Here is a 17,853-nt window from a genome sequence, read left to right as displayed (position 1 = left end):
TTTTTTTTTTTGCGGTACGCGGGCCTCTCACTGTTGTGGCCTCTCCCATTGCGGAGCACAGGCTCCGGACGCGCAGGCTCAGCGGCCATGGCTCACGGGCCCAGCTGCTCCGCAGCACGTGGGATCTTCCCGGACCAGGGCATGAACCCGTGTCCCCTGCATCGGCAGGTGGACTCTCAACCACTGTGCCACCAGGGAAGCCCTGTGTTTCATGTCTTAATAAATGACATCAACATCAATCTGGTTTCCCAAGCCACCTTTGCTACCTTCATATTTTCTATAACAAAACTACATTTCATTACTCTTTGATTCCCTTCTCTTCTCCACTCTCTACAACCCCTATCTTTCTCAGTTTCTCTTTTTTGCTCTGGGTCACTGCTTGTGATGCTTCTCCTGACCAGAAAGCTCTGCCAATACCTGCATCTCCCAGCAAGATTTTGGCCATTTTCTCAAACCTGGCAGACTCCACCTGGGTAGAGGGTATTATGGCAGGTGCACACTCCCTTTGGGAACCCATGGGCACAGGCAAAATCTCAGCGGCAGCCCTGTGGAGCCACTTCGTATCTGCTAAGATTCTGAATTGCTGGCTAATCAAATCAGTAGTTTGTGGTGCGTTACCTGTGCCAGACAGCTTCTCTTTACTCCTCTAGACCTACTCGCTACACTTCTCCATAACGCTGTCTGCCTAGAGAGGTCACTCCCCTACCCCCCCAGAGGTGGTAACAGATTATGGCTTGATGAGATTTTGGATCCTTGATATGTGAGCTGTAAAAGTTCCAGCGTCCTTCTCCCAAGGCAGCTGTGGTGAAGCCCATCTATTGCAGCGTCCCCACTGCTTTGCTACTGGACTGTCCCTGATGTAATTAGCCTCCCAACTTGATTGGGAGCCTTTAAAAGGAGAAGTGCTTTGGACCTCTTTTATTGTACCACGAAACAATGTTGTGCTTTTATCACGGTGAATCTAACAATTGTTCCTTAAGATAACTTCAATCATTGTAATTCAAAATATGTTTGTGTCTTAAATTTAATTTGCAATTGAATAATTATTGTATTATTTGAGACACTCAAAGTAAGGTCCTATGTAAACTACTTTTCACTTACTTCTAAAGCCCATTATTATTGGGTCATTTCTGCCAACTTTTACAATATCTGACAAGTTACTACTGGTGCTTTTCTGCTTATTTGAAGAAATGGTTACAAAAGGATTTCTATAAATGCATGAGTACTAGAGTAATGTACATTTGCATTTCATTGAAAAAACTGTATTTTCCACAACACAGTGGCCTCGAATTGACCAGATTTCCTGCCCAGCAATGCTGCACTGAGTTTCGCTTTTGAATGTGGGGGGCATGATGTGTTCTCACATCGAGAATTATATGCACTAGAAGGTGGCTGCTATCTAGATGGGGAAACATAAGGAGATGGAGAAGTAACAAGATTCTAAGGAGAAAGGTGTGGCTTTGAGGGGGTCTTCTGTCAGGGAACCTGATCTACAGCCAAGAGTGACCTGAGACAAAGTTCCTAAGGACACATAACCCTCACAGGCCCAGGGCTAGCTCAGATCTGACAGCTAACCTTTTGGCCCAGTGTCCTCACTAACCCACACCGGGGATGTCCCTAAACTCACAGATGGCAGCCTATGAAATGTGTTCCTCAGTGAAAGAAGTTCACCTCCTTTCCTGCCTCAGTATGGGATGGGAGAGACTGTAAGCTTCTGTGTCATAAAAACCAAATTTTCACATGCCACGGTACACATATCTGAAGGAATTCAACATGGTGACAAAACAGTGAACTGTGACGCACCCAGCCTCAGGCCTGGTTGTTGATTTGTCTTTACTGGCTGTGATCAAGGCAGGGCCACCTCATTTCTAGGCCTCCAGCTCATAAACCATGAAATATTTCTGAACTTTGACTCGGTCCAGTGTGACTTCCTCTGAGCCCCGACCACACATCTCATTTCTGAAACAGCTGAGTAACCACAGCTCTCTCTCCTTTTATCCACTCCTCATTCTCCTTAGTTATAGAAAATACACTTAAAATATAAAATCCAAATAGGCCCATCTTACTGACCCAACCGGAATCCGCTAAACCATTCCTGACCAACAGAATTCTATGATAACAGGTATGCTCTATATTTATGTTACAATAAAATAATAAACACATACACTGCCCTTTCCTTCTCTTCATCACTCTTCCAAAATCTCCTTCTTTGAGCTTTCCCACCTCTGACTTTCCCTCCATCCTGATGCTCCAGTGAAGTTAAAGGTGCACACTCCACATGTACTTTAAAATTTCAGAAATGTGCGTATTTAGAGTAATATGTTCAGGTGGAGAAATACTTGTCTGTAGATCTTTGAGAAATGTAAAGCCAACCATTGTGGCATTTATTTCAAAACTCTTGTACATAAGACTGTAATCTAAAACAAACAAACAAACTGAAAAAAACTATGCTTTTTCCACCTTGGGCTTCTCTTCTGACAAACCTTAAGAAAGCCTCATCTAATAAGACAAAATTGACATTGTTATGAAATTTACAGAGGGCTCTGTGTTTCTGAACATATAAGTTGACATTTTCCTAGATTTGTGATGTTATTTAGCATGTATTTCACCTAAACTAACACCACAGCACATTTTCCAATCTTACAGAGTTTCTTTTTCTCATCGGAATTTCCCAAGTTCAACATAACATAGCCATTTGAAAGCAAATATTCCGTAAATTTCAACTTGTAACAAGTAAATTTGCAGTGTTTTCTTCCAGTTACTGACAGTTCCAGTTACTGACAGACCAAAATCAAATATAGAAACTAATATTTGTACTAATATTACTTACTCCCATTCCCCTTCAAAATCATAGCTTTCCAAATAAGAGAAACAAAAATTCATTGCTGAAAATAATGTTCCAAATTATAACTAAAATAATTTAAGTCCATATTAAAAGTCATTAATGTTGCCTAAGAAAACACTAGGAAGGACAACATTTCAGGTTAAGAGTGTAAAACTCCAGTGTTCCCTGTGTCCTTCATTATGAGTGATTTGAAGATCTTTTTCTCCCCAGGAAAGACTGGTGAGCAATAGCTTAGTCTAAATGACAGCAGCCCTGTGGTATCAAGGGCCCACATTTCAGCTAATCTGCAGTTGTTATTATCTTGATCCATGAGATGGAATTTAATAGATGGCTGGAATGTCTATAACATGAAATTTAGCGAAGAACACGTTAGCGGCATCTGTGGCCTCAGCAAAGACGGAGCCTTCAAAATATAAATCAAAGAAAATATAAGAGCATCTCAGAAGAAAAGGGTGACAGTGATCCTGCACATTTTTAAATGCCTTAGGGAACCCATGGAGCACGCAGTGTTAAAAATAATGATGTACCAACTAAAGTTGTTTTTTTTTTTAACATCTTTATTGGATTATAATTGCTTTACAATGCTGTGCTAGTTTCCGCTGTATAACAAAGTGAATCAGCTATACGTATACATATATCCCCATATCCCCTCCCTCTTGCGCCTCCCACCCACCCTCCCTAACCCACCCCTCGAGGTGGTGACAAAGCACTAAGGTGATCTCCCTGTGCAAAGCAGCAGCTTCCCACTAGCTTTCTATTTTACATTTGGTAGTGTATATATATCAATGCCACTCTCTCACTTCATCCCAGATTACCCTTCCCCATCCCCATGTCCTCAAGTCCATTCTCTACATCTGCATCTTTATTCCTGTCCTGCCCCTAGGTTCTGCAGAAACTTTTTTTTTTTTTTAGATTCCATAAATATACGTGAGCATACAGTGTTTGTTTTTCTCTTTCTGACTTACTTCACTCTGTATGACAGACTAGGTCCATCCACCTCACTACAAATAACTCAATTTTGTTTCTTTTTATGGCTGACTAATATTCCACTGTATATATATGCCACATCTTCTTTATCCATTCATCTGTCGATGGACACTTAGGTGGTTTCCATGTCCTGGCTATTGTAGATAGTGCTGCAACGAATATTGTGGTACATGACTCTTTTTGAATTATGGTTTTCTCAGGGTATATGCCCAGTAGTGGGATTGCTGGGTCATATGGTAGTTCTATTTTTAGGTTTTTAAGGAACTTCCATACTGTTCTTCATAGTGGCTGTATCAATTTACATTCCCACCAACAGTGCAGGAGGGTTCCCTTTTCTCCATACCCTCTCCAGCATTTATTGTTTGTAGATTTTTTGATGATGGTCATTCTGACCGGTGTGAGGTGATACCTCATTGTAGTTTTGATTTTCATTTCTCTAATGATTAGTGTTGGCAATCTGTATATCTTCTTTGGAGAAATGTCTATTTAGGTCTTCTGCCCATTTTTGGATTGGGTTGTTTTTTTGATATTGAGCTACATGAGCTGCTTGTATATTTTGGAGATTAATCCTTTGCCAGTTGCTTCGTTTGCAAATACTTTCTCCCATTATGAGGGTTGTCTTTTCGTCTTCTTTATGGTTTCCTTTGCTGAGCAAAAGCTTTTAAGTTTCATTAGGTCCCATTTGTTTGTTTTTGTTTTTATCTCCATTTCTCTAGGAGGTGGGTCACAAAGGATCTTGCTGTGATTTATGTCAAAGAGTGCTCTTCCTATGTTTTCCTCTAAGAGTTTTACAGTGTCTGGCCTTACATTTAGGTCTTTAATCCATTTTGAGTTTATTTTTGTGTATGGTGTTAGGGAGTGTTCTAGTTACATTCTTTTACATGTAGCTGTCCAGTTTTCCCAGCACCACTTTGAAGAGGCTGTCTTTTCTACACTGTATATTCTTGCCTCCTTTATCAAAGATAAGGTGACCATATGTGTGTGGGTTTACCTCTGGGCTTTCTATCCTGTTCCACTGATCTATCCTTCTGTTTTTGTGCCAGTACTCTACTGTCTTGATTACTGTAGCTTTGTAGTATAGTCTGAAGTCTGGGAGCCTGATTCCTCCAGCTCCATTTTTCTTTCTCAAGACTGCTTTGGCTATTCGGGGTCTTTTTGTCTCCATACAAATTGTGAAATTTTTTGTTCTAGTTCTGTGAAAAATGCCATTGGTAGTTTGATAGGGATTGCCTTGAATCTGTAGATTGCTTTGGGTAGTATAGTCATTTTCACAATGTTGATTTTTCCAATCCAAGAACATGGTATATCTCTCCATTTGTTTGTATCATCTTTAATTTCTTTCATCAGTGTCTTATAGTTTTCTGCATACAGGTTTTTTGTCTCCTTAGGAAGGTTTATTCCTAGGTATTTTGTTCTTTTTGTTGCAATGGTAAATGGGAGTTTTTCCTTAAATTCTCTTTCAGATTTCTCATCATTAGTGTACAGGAATGCAAGAGATTTCTGTGTATTAATTTTGTATCCTGCTACTTTACCAAATTCATTGATTAGCTCTAGTAGTTTTCTGGTAGCATCTTTAGGATTCTGTATGTGTAGTATCACGGCATCTGCAAACAGTGACAGTTTTACTTCTTCTTTTCTGACTTGGATTCCTTTCATTTCGTTTTTCATCTCTGATTGCTATGGCTAAACCTTCCAAAACTATGCTGAATAATAGTGGTGAGAGTGGTGAGAGTTACACCAGTGGTGTAACTCTGGTTCCTCAGATTTAATTCTCAGTTTGGTTCCTTTCTCACTGTGGACCCAAGTGAAGTCAATTGACCTCTCCATTTCTCATAGGGCTTCAATGATACATTTATGCAGGTAGCTTGGTATTCCCAGATGGAAAATGGCATGCCTGCATAAGTATCAAGCAGTTAAAATGATTCACTTCCTAGGTCTTCCTTTCTCTACAAAATTCATGGCTTTCAAATGTAAGAAAGGCAGAAAGTATCTCCTTCCCTCAATGAAATTCACTTTTCTATGAACAGCTTCAGAGTCACAAGTGGTAGAACAAGAGTATGAAAGAAAAATCATTATTAGAATCGGGATGTATTGGGAAGCAAGACCAGCAACTTCTGTTTGAACTTGGACAGGACTTGTGTGGACAGGCTAAGACTGATTGAAAATATTCTCAAGAAGAAGCCTGAACTGTACAAAGGTAAAAGGGGCAATGCAGATAGGTACTTCTTCATGGAACAGTGATGGTGTTAAGCTTGGAGAGTCAAGAGGTGTGATTAGAAATGACAATTCAGAGAGAGCAAGTGTGGTAGCCACCGGTCAGGAGCTGAGAACACAGGATTGTTCATGATGGGGCTTGCTGAGCTCTTGAGCCTTGATGCCCAGTGGTATTTCTCATAAAGCAGCTCCAGGCAGTTCCAGTACAAGCAGGGTTATAACGGGGCTCAGAGAGGCAAGTGGCCCTTGCAGGACTCATGCCGAGGACTCTAACTTCGTTAGTATTATGCCTCCAACAAGCCAGTAGAGCCAACTAGTCACTGAAAAACTGTCATAATCCACAAGAACCTCCTCTGTAATTTCATGATTTCCTATTTTCCAGGTGTACCGATGCTCTTCTGTTTTCTCCTCACTGAAGGAAAACACCTGTGTGTCGCTGTCCCTTTCCCAAATCTCCATTCCCACTTTAGGAAATGTAGTCTAATAAATTTGGTTCTTTTCAGGAAAAGGCTGCAGAGTAAGGCTCTACTCTCTCTCCATAGTAGTAAGAAAACAAATGTAACTTAATATGGATGTTTCAGTTAGAATGTAACTCTGGTTCCCCAGATTTAATTCTCAGTTTGGTTCCTTTCTCACTGTGGACCCAAGTGAAGTCAACTGACCTCTCCATTTCTCATATGGCTTCAATGATACATTTATGCAGGTAGCTTGGTATTCCCAGATGGAAAATGGCATGCCTGCATAAGTACCAATGCTTCTGTAAAATAACTGAAAAAACATAGCACAGTCCTGATCTGCACTATCTTGCCTAATTCTGTAGGTCTCTCAATGCGACTCTTCTGCCCCTCACATTTTATTAGCGCTAGATAATATGCTCATTCTTTATAAAGCACTGACAAAGGATCTACTATAGAGTAAGACAGAGCTACTAAATTCTGTTTATCTTTCCCCAATGAGGTTTTTAGGCCATTTTCTTCTTAAGCAAAGAACAAGTAAATTAACCCACTGCCCTGAAGATCTTTCTTTTTTCTTTCCACAATTCTTGATAACGCTTCTAAGTGGTCAAATGGATAATATATCAATTTCATTCTGTAGAAAACCATGGAGATACATTTATGTGTAGAAACAACCACTGAAACAACAGTGGCATTTCACACACAAAAACAAGTTCAAGGCTGGCCAAATCCCTTGCGTAGCCATAGTGATACAAATACAGTATATAACAGTAAAATTTAGACTTAGTAAAGAAACTGATGAGTCCATGAAAGTGATCTAAAATAATTATGCCTTTACAAATACGGCAGCCATTAGTCATTTGCCCATCCAATATCCATCTCATCTTCTCTCCTTATTTGCAGAAGTATGATTTTGATTGGAGAAGCAATGGACCGAAACCCTCAGATAAACTGGCCTAAGCCAATTATGGCTATGCTGTTTGACTTTGGGAAACACTTGCTTTTCAAGCTTCCTTTGTAATTATTAGTGGGTCTATGACCAAGTTATAAACAATGTGATGTAAGGGGAAGACTGAAAAGAGGCTTCTAAAAATTATCAATATTATTACTTCCTTTTACAAATAAACGAGACAAGCATGGCTGCTCCCCGTTGTCCTGCCCTGCCCGGCCTGCAGACTCAATACCACGATACCTGGTTCTATGACATGAAGGATGGTGGATAGTAAAGGTACAAACAACCCAGTCAATGCTTAAGACAACACTTAAGTCCTTATGAAGTAAGCCGCTGGTGAAAGAGTGTTCTATCACTGCCGGTGAACAGAACTGTTAACCAATAAACAAAGCAACCCTGTTTTAAAACATGATACATTTAACTACAACTTAAAATGAAATAATAGAGTATATAATAAACTTTCTTTAAAAAATCTTATCTTTTCCTTTATGTTTTATAAATGTATTTAGGCTGTGATTTTTGTCAAATGTCCTTTGTAGTCCCAATAGATACTTCTCTTGTAATTGTTTTAACGCTATCATTCTGAACAATGAATAAAATTCTATGCAGCACAACCAAATTCCAATTAAACAGATTAATGACCACATGTCAGTATTGACTGACAGACTTTGCAAAAGTTTATCGTATTTTCCATATGAAGTAAATAACAATATGTACCTCATTGCCATAACCATACATATATATGAAACTAGAACACTATTCAAACAACATAACAATTAAATGGGATATTTAGGTAAACTGCTTTAGATCTTGGTTTCTGGTAAACATTCAATAATAGCTATCAATAATACTCATTCCTCATGATATATATAAATATATATATTTATATACACACACATACATATACACACAATAAACCAAAGTATTTGGTTTTATTGGTTTATTCCTTTGGGAATAAGGAAATAAAGAATTCAACACACTTTTTAAAATATATACGCATACATTTCAGAATGGCATGATTTAAATCTCCTGCCCACGGTTTTGAGATTTTCACACTAGCATCATGGGTCAGGAGTAAGGCTGGGTATCAAAGGACAAACGGTGAGACACTACAGCACGACCAGGGTACAGCAGGGCCCATCTTTCCAGGGACTTCTGATACTACTGGGTGTTCTAAAAATATGCTCTGGGGATATCCATCTGCAAGATTATTTTCTTTTGCCTCTTTCTTAAAGATTTGTAAAGTAAAATCATTATTTTAAAAAAGTCAGCTACTAATATAGTATAGAGAGTCACCAAAAAAGAAGCAGTGAAAGGAAGGCTTCCTCCACTGGAGTCCAACTGAAAATTATTAGCCTGATTGAAATGTCAATGCATTACCAACACTGACCAACATTTATGCAGGATTCAATTTACTGAAATCACTCCAACTAATAACATATGACCAAAGAAAATTTTAGTTCTGAAATATTAAGCATATGATAAAGGTTCTCAATGTAGGAATTTCTACAGTTGAAATAACATAACACAGTGAATAGTGAACATAACATAGTGACTAGCTGTTGGCTACAGCTGCCTGCAGCTCAGCTGGATAGCATTTTACTTATTTCATACACAGTTTTATATGTATATATAGCGTTTTATCTATTTCAATAGGCAACTTTATATTTTTTCACTTTTTGTTTGTAAACTCTTTATTAAATGTTTATATCATTGTAATATAGCAAAAATGAACTGTTTTCCAATCCACAAGAACATATTTATTGTTTTTGTTTGTTTTCCCTTGGTTTACTAATAACTGTCTATAGTTCTTCAGAAACAAACACTTCCATCTATGATTGTGACTCCAATGACTGCTGGCTGATTACTCTCACTCAAGGATGTTGGCATTACGCCTCAGAGGCCCCCAGTTACTTCTAGAACCCCCAGGTGAGTGTTCCCCACACGTGACCACTACCAAGTTTGCCAGCTCCGGCTGTTCTGTTTGACATTCTTGCTGTTCATCTCTTCCTCCAGCTGCTGCTTTGCCTACGCAGCTTGACCAAGAGCCAACTGAGGGGCCTCCCTGGGGTCAGCACCAATAATCATTACACAGATGTCCCGGCAAAGATGGAGGGGCACAGCCAGATAAAGAATGGGATGCCAATTTGAATCTCAGATTTTAAAAAATAATATAGTTATGTTCCATGCAATGTTTGGGACATACTTATACATGAACAAAATATTCATTGTCTATCTGAAATCAAATTTAGGTGAACACCCTGTATATTTGTGTGCTAATCTGGCAGTCCTACCCAGCATCTTCCTGGTGCCAGAATGATGCTGGGCTCCGTTCTCGTCCCCAAGCCTGCCTGGCTCTGCTTTTGTCCTGATTCTCACACAGACTATGATGAAAAACCTCTTTTGTCCACTCTTTGCTCTCACTCTCCCCTGAACCATGGGGCTCAAGCCAAGTCCAAGGAGCCATTCTGTCCATTCTCCTTTTCTCTCATCTACAGTTTTATTACATATGTGACTTTATTATGTACGTAAGAGTAGGTTTTTGATATTAAGGGAAGTAAGTAGACTCCTGGTCAACAATTAATCTCTAACAAATATTAAGTTTAGGAACAGTTATACATTTAGAGTATATTTCTTAATAAATTTCCTCACATAAATTGTTCCTAATCTATAAACCAATTTTAAATAAAGTCCATCATGTCAGGCATTTGTACAACTTACTCTATTTATTTCACCATTTATCATCAGAAACCTTTTAGCTTTAATGCTATTCCACAGCAGAGTATCTTATTAGGGTGGCAAAGATAAAGTTCTTTTTGAGATAAAGTAATTACAGTGATTGTAGGGGAAAAAAAATCATCCACAGTTCATGGCTGCGGTAATCTCCTGGCTTCTGATTCATTTTAAGACTAATAAACTGCATGCAAACAAAAAGATGTTAATAGCGGGTAACTCAGGTTACCTAGAGTTTGTGCTGGAGGTATTAACAATTTGTAACTTAATCAGAACTGAAGTGCCCTAGAGGTATAAGTTTACAATGTGAGTTCAGCAGTTGCTTCAAAGTGTTTCTGGTAGAAAATCAAAAGTTTTCTTCACTTGAAGAAATGACAATAAGAGCTAATGGTTTCTAGATGTTTATTATGTGCGAGGCACTGTTCTAAATACTTTAATGAGTTAAGTCATTTAACCCTCACAGCTTTAATGAAATTTTTACTTCCAATTGATGACAAGGAAACTGAGACATAAAGAAGTTAAGCAACTTGCCCCAAGTCACACAGCCAGTAAGTGACAGAACCAGAATTCAAATGCAGAACATCTGATGGACAAAAGGACCACAGAGGCCATTCTCTCCAGGTCTTTGTTCTCAGGCAATTCAGAGCCCCATACAGTATTCCAAGGCAGAACACTATGTTCTGTGTGTTCTCTCATCTCACTTCTACATCCTTTCTATCTTGTAATTATTTTTAGAGCCAATAAATCATTTTACTCATAAACATCCTTATCATATTTTAAGCCTGTTTCCTTTTAGAAAAAGTAGTTTCTTCCTATCACAGAAGCTTTGTTTTCCACAGGAGGTACAACCCATCTAGACTGTGGGCAACGGCTGGAGCCTGATGGGAGAAGGGACAGGACATGTCATCCCAGAGTAGGAGAGAACACTGCTGGGACTCAGTGAGCAGAAGCCTGCAGGGCTCAGGAGGAGGAACCCTCTTAAGGTGATTCCCTGGGACAGAATCCTCATCATCAACATCACATCTACCTAAATTTCACCAGCCCAGGCAAATTTTTTAACAGGTCACACAGTCTCTGGTAGTCTTGTGTTTATATACGTTGGTGCTGGGAAATCTTTGAGAGCTTGAGCTAAGAGCTTTCTTCCTCACCAGAAGGCTCGCTCTTCACCCCACACACTTATAATTTAACAACAGGACAGACAGTAGAAGGAACCATGCCTATTGACATTCTAACCTTGAATTTGGCAGGATTCCAGGAGAAAGGGAGAGGGGGATGAATCTTTAAGTCTCTCAGTGCTGTTTATTTTTCCAATATGAATTCCTTCTTTAATGTCTAGTTATTCTAAAAACAGTGTATAGTCTACGCATCTTGGAAAACCTTATTTTTTCTGCCCACTTTTCTGAATTAAAAAAAAAAAGGTTCTGAGCATATGATTTACACATCATTTGATTTTCCACACTAATGAGGGAAACAGTGATGACATAGGTTATTTAAAATCATTCATTTTATTATTCAAGAAGACAATCAGAAATGTATATGCATGGATAAAGCCACCTCCCTCTGTGGTCAACCCCGTGTCATTTCTGTGTGGACCTACGTGGACCATCTTTGAATAGGCAATTGAAAACTGGCTGCCTGCCATGTTTTTCCAATCAGTTGTTGTTCAATGTTTTCCAGTGAGTGTTCATTTTTCTAAAGGCTATTTCAGTTAGTGGAAACCCTGGTCAAGGTCACCATGAATTAAAGAAGATCATTTGACTTGGAGACAGAAGAAAACCTGGTGTTTTCTGTAAGCTAATTCTCAACTTACTCTCAAGGTCAGGCCAAAACTTCAGACCTCAGTTTCCCCAGCCTTAACACTGTGACAGAAATGGCTGTCCTTCTTTCTTGCCAATTTATTACGAGTTTCACATTAAATATGAAACATTTCAACAATTCAACCTAAGAGCATTACGTATGAGAGGCGGCTCATTCTCTCGCATGTAAAACTTAAATAGTGTTGAGGAAATGTTGGAATTACGAATAAATCCCCAACAACAGCAAAAAATAATTAGGAGGCTACTATTAAGACTCATGAAGGGCATGGGGCTTATTGCAGACAGATTTCTTCTAACCAGAAAAAATAAAATTATGATTTAAAAAAATAAACCAGGTGGGTAAGTAGGTTCCAATTTTCCTCACTGTGTATTAAAAAGCTCCTTGCAGAAGCTCAGGTAAACCACGATCTGTTCCCTATAACTAGTCAGCTACACATGATCCTATTTCTTTTTTCTTCTTTTTCCTGACCAGAGGAAATTGTGTACGTTGTAGATCTTTATAAATTTTGGGCAAATGAAACCTATCAGTTTTCTATTCTCTGCTTAGAAACCCTTCCTCTTAGCAAAGTCCCACACCTGCTCCATCATTTCTAAGACTAAACTTGCAGACCAACTGCCAGTGTGATTAGTCAGCTGCTCACAGAGATATTGTTTGAAGGTATTACTGAGTGTGTATCTTTTGATATTAATAAAAAACCGAAATGCCTGGTCTATTTATTTGTTGGGTACCAGTTATGCTACATCTAGTAACTACTGAAACTCTGGATTAAATAAATAATCTTCAAATCATCTTTGATTCTATTTTCTTAATCCTTAAGGGTATTTTTTCTAAGAGCATTTTTGAATGATATTTTAAATACAAGGAAAGTAGTTGAATAATAGAACATTTATTAGCAGATTTGTATAGCAAGCAATCTATCCTAAAAAAGGGCCAGGGCTTTGGAGAAATACAGAAAAGACTTTTCACTTCTGGCACCAACATTTGTTAACTATGTAACTTTGAACTCATTACTTAACTTTGTGGAGTCTCTATTCAAAGCATTGGATAATGATATCTACTTTTCAGGTCTGTGGTGAGAATTAGAGAAAAATACAAGTACCAGAATATAAATGTAAGGAAGGAAGTCAGTAAATTGTGGCAAAACAATCATACTTACTATGATTCATATGATTATAAAATGCCAAATAGAATTTCTAAAGTTTGTGGATCTGTTGAATCAATGTGTGAAAGTTCAAACGCAGATGCCATCCACTACAGGCAACACACCACGTGAGGTGTTGGAAATAAGACAGGGACCCAAACTGACAAGTTATCTGATCTTATGAGGCTTACAGACTCTTGGAATATAGACAGATAGACAATTGCATAGAATGTAGGACAGAAGTTTAATGATAACTGAATTATGTTTTTGAGTAATTCCGCCATTTCCCCAGGCTTGAGTCAGAGATCCACGCTTTCCCCTTGACTCAGTACATCCTTCAGGTTCTTTCACAATGCTCCCTCACATCCAGTAAGGGTGACTGATTAATTAATAGGTGATTTAATTAACCTCTTTGCCTTTGATCTATCACCAGCCTCAATCCCAGTGACAAACTGTTATAGCACCCAGAAATAGTCTTAAAACATCATTTTATACATGGTCTTTGTTTGTGACGCTTTGCCTTTGCTCCTGTTGCCTACGGAATAAAATCTAAATGCTCTAGCCGTCACTGGGGCCCGATGTGCTCCCGGGGGTGCTGCTCTACACTTCAACCCCTAATCACCGGTAAAAGTCTTTATCCTTCTGTGCCTTCTGGGCTGTGCTCTCAGCACTGAGCTGACCGGAATGCCCTCTGCTCCCCTACACACATTGGCATCCACATCACATTTAGCCAAATCCTACACAACTATCACGCTAAAGCCATGAACTACTGTGCCTATGTTTTATATCAGGGGCCAGCTGGCAAATCTTTTCTCTAAAGGGCCAGAGAGTAACATGTCCGGTGTTGTAGGCCATCCAGTCAATCTAGGGCACAAGAAAGGTACAGACAACGTGCACAGATGTGGGCGGGGCTGCGTTCTGACAGAACTTTATCACAACACTGGAATTTAAATTTCATGTCCTGTTCACGCATCACACAATACTACTCTTCTGACGTTTCCCAACCACTTAAAGATATAAAAACCATTCTCAGGTTGCGGACTGCACAAAACAAGAAGAGGCGGCAACACATCGTGCTTTCCAACCCTGTTTTATATGCATACTGGTCCTTGATCCACAACTTTCCTTTTCATTTTTTTAATTGAGGGTCACTTACCTCAAGTGCACCATCCTTAAATGAAGAGTCCAAAAAATTTTGACATATGCATACAACCATGTTCCTATCACACAGATCGAGATATGAAACATTTCCAGGATCTTAGAAGGATCCTCCTTGGCTGCTTCTAGAAGACACTCCCAACCTCTTTTTGATATAAAATCAGCCTCTATATTCCCTTTCAATAGGCCTGGATTAAAGAAATGGGGGCAATGGCTCTGTAGTACCTAAAATTTACAGAGCAGTATATTTTTAAATGAAACTTCAAATACCATTAACCATTACAACCACATAGAAGTCCATTTTTCAGTAATGGGTGATATCTGATCAGAAACCCCAAAAGGCAACTCTGGAAATACACATTCATTTTTCAGGGCAGCCGGCTCACGCCACATCTCCTTACCTGGGCCAAGGTGAGCGTCGCTTGTTGGCAGGTGCTGCACCGTACCCTGAGCTTTCCTGGCTGCACTCCTTGACAGGGGCCTTTGCAGTAGACAAAAAAGCTGTTGTAGGTTGGTCTACCTGCTGGGAAAAAGAGAAAGCAGAGGAAGTAGCCAATCAATGCTGAATCCAAATTTAGACAAATTTTAAAACTAACTCCTCAGGAACATTTTGAAACATTACTGGGATAAGTATTATAATGAAGATACAACAATTTAATTTATTAGGTTGGCCAAAAGTGCCTTAGGTTTTTAAGTAAAAATAAGAGACACATTTTTCATTTTCACCAAGAACTTTATTGAACAATGTATTCACCCTTTTGTTCCACTACCTTCTGCCATTTTTCAGGCAACTTCATCATTCGAACTTCCCAAAATTTTTTATCTTTTTGAGCAAAGAACTGCTCCAGGTGCCTTTTATAGTCTTCCAGGGAATTGAATTTTTTTCTATTAAGAGAATTTTGTAAAGACCTAAATAAATGGAAATCCGAAGGTGCAATGCCTGGTGTATATAGTGGATGAATCAGAACTTCCCAGCCAAGCTGTAACAGTTTTTGCCTGGTCATCAAAGAAACATGTGGTCTTGTGTTATCCCGATGGAAGATTATGTGTTTTCTGTTGAATAATTCTGGATGCTTTTTGTCGAGTGCTGCTTTCAGTTGGTGTAACTGGGAGCAGTACTTGTTGGAATCAATCGTTTGGGTTCTGGAAGAAGCTCATAATAGAGGACTCCCTTCCAATCCCACTATATACACATCACCTTCTTTGGATGAAGACCAGCCTTTGGCGTGGTTGGTGGTGGTTCATTTCACTTGCCCCACAATCTCTTCCATTCCATATTATTGTACAGTATCCATTTCTCATCGCCCGTCACAATTTGTTTGAAAAACGGAACATTTTCATTACGTTTAAGTAGAGAATCGCATGCGGAAATATGGTCAAGAAGGTTCTTTTTGCTTAACTTATGTGGAACCCAAACATCAAAGCGATTAACATAACCAAGCTGGTGCAGATGATTTTCAATGCTTGATTTGGATATTTTGAGTCTGTCGGCTATCTCCCACGTGGTATAACGTTGACTGTTCTCAATTAATGTCTCAATTTGATTGTTATCAACTTCAACTGATCTAACCGACCGTGGAACATCATCCAGCAAGAAATCTCCAGCACGAAACTTCGCAAACCACTTTTGACACGTTCGATCAGTCACAGCGCCTTCTCCATACACTGCACAAATCTTTTTTTGCATTTCAGTTGCGTTTTTACCTTTCTTGAAATAAAAAAGCATAATATGACAAAAATGTTGCTTTTTTCTTCCATCTTCAATACTAAAATGGCTACACAAAACTTTGCCAATTTTGATAAATCTTTTTTTAAATGCTGATTTGACAGCTGTCACATACAGTCTAACAATTCGAATTAAGTTAAAGACAACTAAATGCTACTAGAGCCATCTTATGGAAAAAAACGAACAACCTTTTGGCCAACCCCAATAGAAAATCTAGTTTTATGCTCAAAAGAGGGACAATATTTTCTTCTTCTTGCCAACAGCCCTGTGACTTATTCAGCAAAGTAGCAGCCTGCTGCCGGAAGAGCTGGCCAAGGGTATCTGCAACACAGGGAAATTAAACGCACACTTTGCTGTTGAAGTTTTTAAAAGGACAAGAATCTAAGACCATTGGAAATTTAGGGGCCACTGCTCCTGAATTTTATTTCATGTGTCTGTACCCAGTTTTGAAGGCTCCAGATTTTTTCTCTTAAAATCTTATCTATAGGGACAAACTACCCCTTTTCTCATGATATGAATGACAATATCACAGTTTGCTGAGTTTCCAATGAGACTTTCCAACACAGGGTCACACGTAAAGTAAGACAAAAGCCCTGAGGGGCTTAGCACACTCAGCGACTGTGTGCAGAAATGGGTTCTTTGCATTTCATGAGCGTCCTCTACCTAGACAAATGCCATTCAAATAATACATTTTCAAGAGCAAAAGCTGCACAAAAAAAATAGATAGTTAAACATCTCTGATCATTTCTCTCAAATGTCACCATACAGGAAAATATTATTCCTGTCACCATACAGGAAAAAATTAGGGGAATATTTTTGAACTGTTCCACACTTCTACATCTACAAAGAACTAACTTTATTCAGACACACTTACCAGTGAAATAACTAACTTCCAAATTTCTAAAATTACCAAATAGTTCTTTTAATCCTTACTTTACTTCTTAATGGGTGGGACTAACATGAAAGGTCACGGCATAAAGATTTGTTTAAAATTTTACTAGTATCATCAAGAACATTTAGAAATAATGAATAGTAAATACGTTTGATCATTATGAGCAAAAACTTTCAGACTTTCAAATGCATATGGTTTATTGAAAACAATTAGTACAAAAATAATGAGAAAACAAAAAAGATCCTCAAGCCTTATGTGGCTCCATTTGCTTTACTAATTTACAAAAAGTGCCTCTGTAGACATATTTAAGTGTCATTTGTTTAGCCATCTTTACTAATACTATAGGTGACAATACTTTGTAAAATGTAAAGCACAATAAAGATGTCAAGTTCTATAATTTTATTATTTATTGGTAATATATTTGTAATTATTAATTTCCAGAGATTAATATTTAGTTTCAGTGTGAAAAGGAAGATGAATTATAAATATATATTTGTATTGATATGAAACTATGATTTTCTGACACTTTTTTGCAGCTTTAGTGCCTTAATGTGCAAGATATTCAAGTGTATAAATATCACATTGTTATTAGCAAATATAATAGATAAAATATATTCTTAAGGTTTTATGTATATCATAAATGCAACAGATAGAACCATATATTAAAGCTATAGAAATGCCATAACAACTGACAGAAAATCACAAGAACTCTGACAATTTTAATGTGTACCATGACAAGCTTAGTGAAGAAGGTAGGAGCCTTTGTCATTAAAACTTGTATCAGCAATATGAACAAAGCCAATTCACAATTTTTATAACCTACTGTAAAGGTTAAACAAAAAAAGAGGGGGGAGGAAGAGAAAGGCTGGAAAAAGAAACGCTTACAAAGGGGAGTTGGGGTTGCAGAGACACTAGCATTGTTGAAAGAGCGT

The 17,853-nt window shown here is 38.4% G+C and overlaps 1 protein-coding gene across 11 annotated transcripts in view; it reads right to left on the bottom strand.

Moving 5' to 3' along the window:
• LOC113606908 (1-acyl-sn-glycerol-3-phosphate acyltransferase delta) overlaps positions 1-17,853 on the bottom strand; it is a 1,415,842-nt gene that overhangs the window by 891,689 nt on the left and 506,300 nt on the right. For 10 of the 11 annotated variants that reach the window (XR_003427759.1, XM_027081831.1, XM_027081775.1 and 7 more), the window contains exon 4: positions 14,705-14,826. Coding sequence is in view for 10 of the 11 variants with exons in the window: in XM_027081831.1 (XP_026937632.1) it covers positions 14,705-14,826 (122 nt within the window). In the remaining variant the exon portion in view is untranslated. The remainder of the gene's footprint in view (positions 1-14,704; positions 14,827-17,853) is intronic. The other variant, XM_027081758.1, reaches the window with a different exon arrangement.

This window comes from Aethalodelphis obliquidens, unplaced genomic scaffold (assembly GCF_003676395.1).
Source record: "Aethalodelphis obliquidens isolate GAN/ISIS:26980383/991018 unplaced genomic scaffold, ASM367639v1 scaffold3, whole genome shotgun sequence".
NCBI classification, from domain to species: Eukaryota; Metazoa; Chordata; class Mammalia; order Artiodactyla; family Delphinidae; genus Aethalodelphis; species Aethalodelphis obliquidens.
The sequence above is the reverse complement of the archived record's forward strand: the minus strand, read 5'-3'. Positions and strand labels throughout refer to the sequence as shown.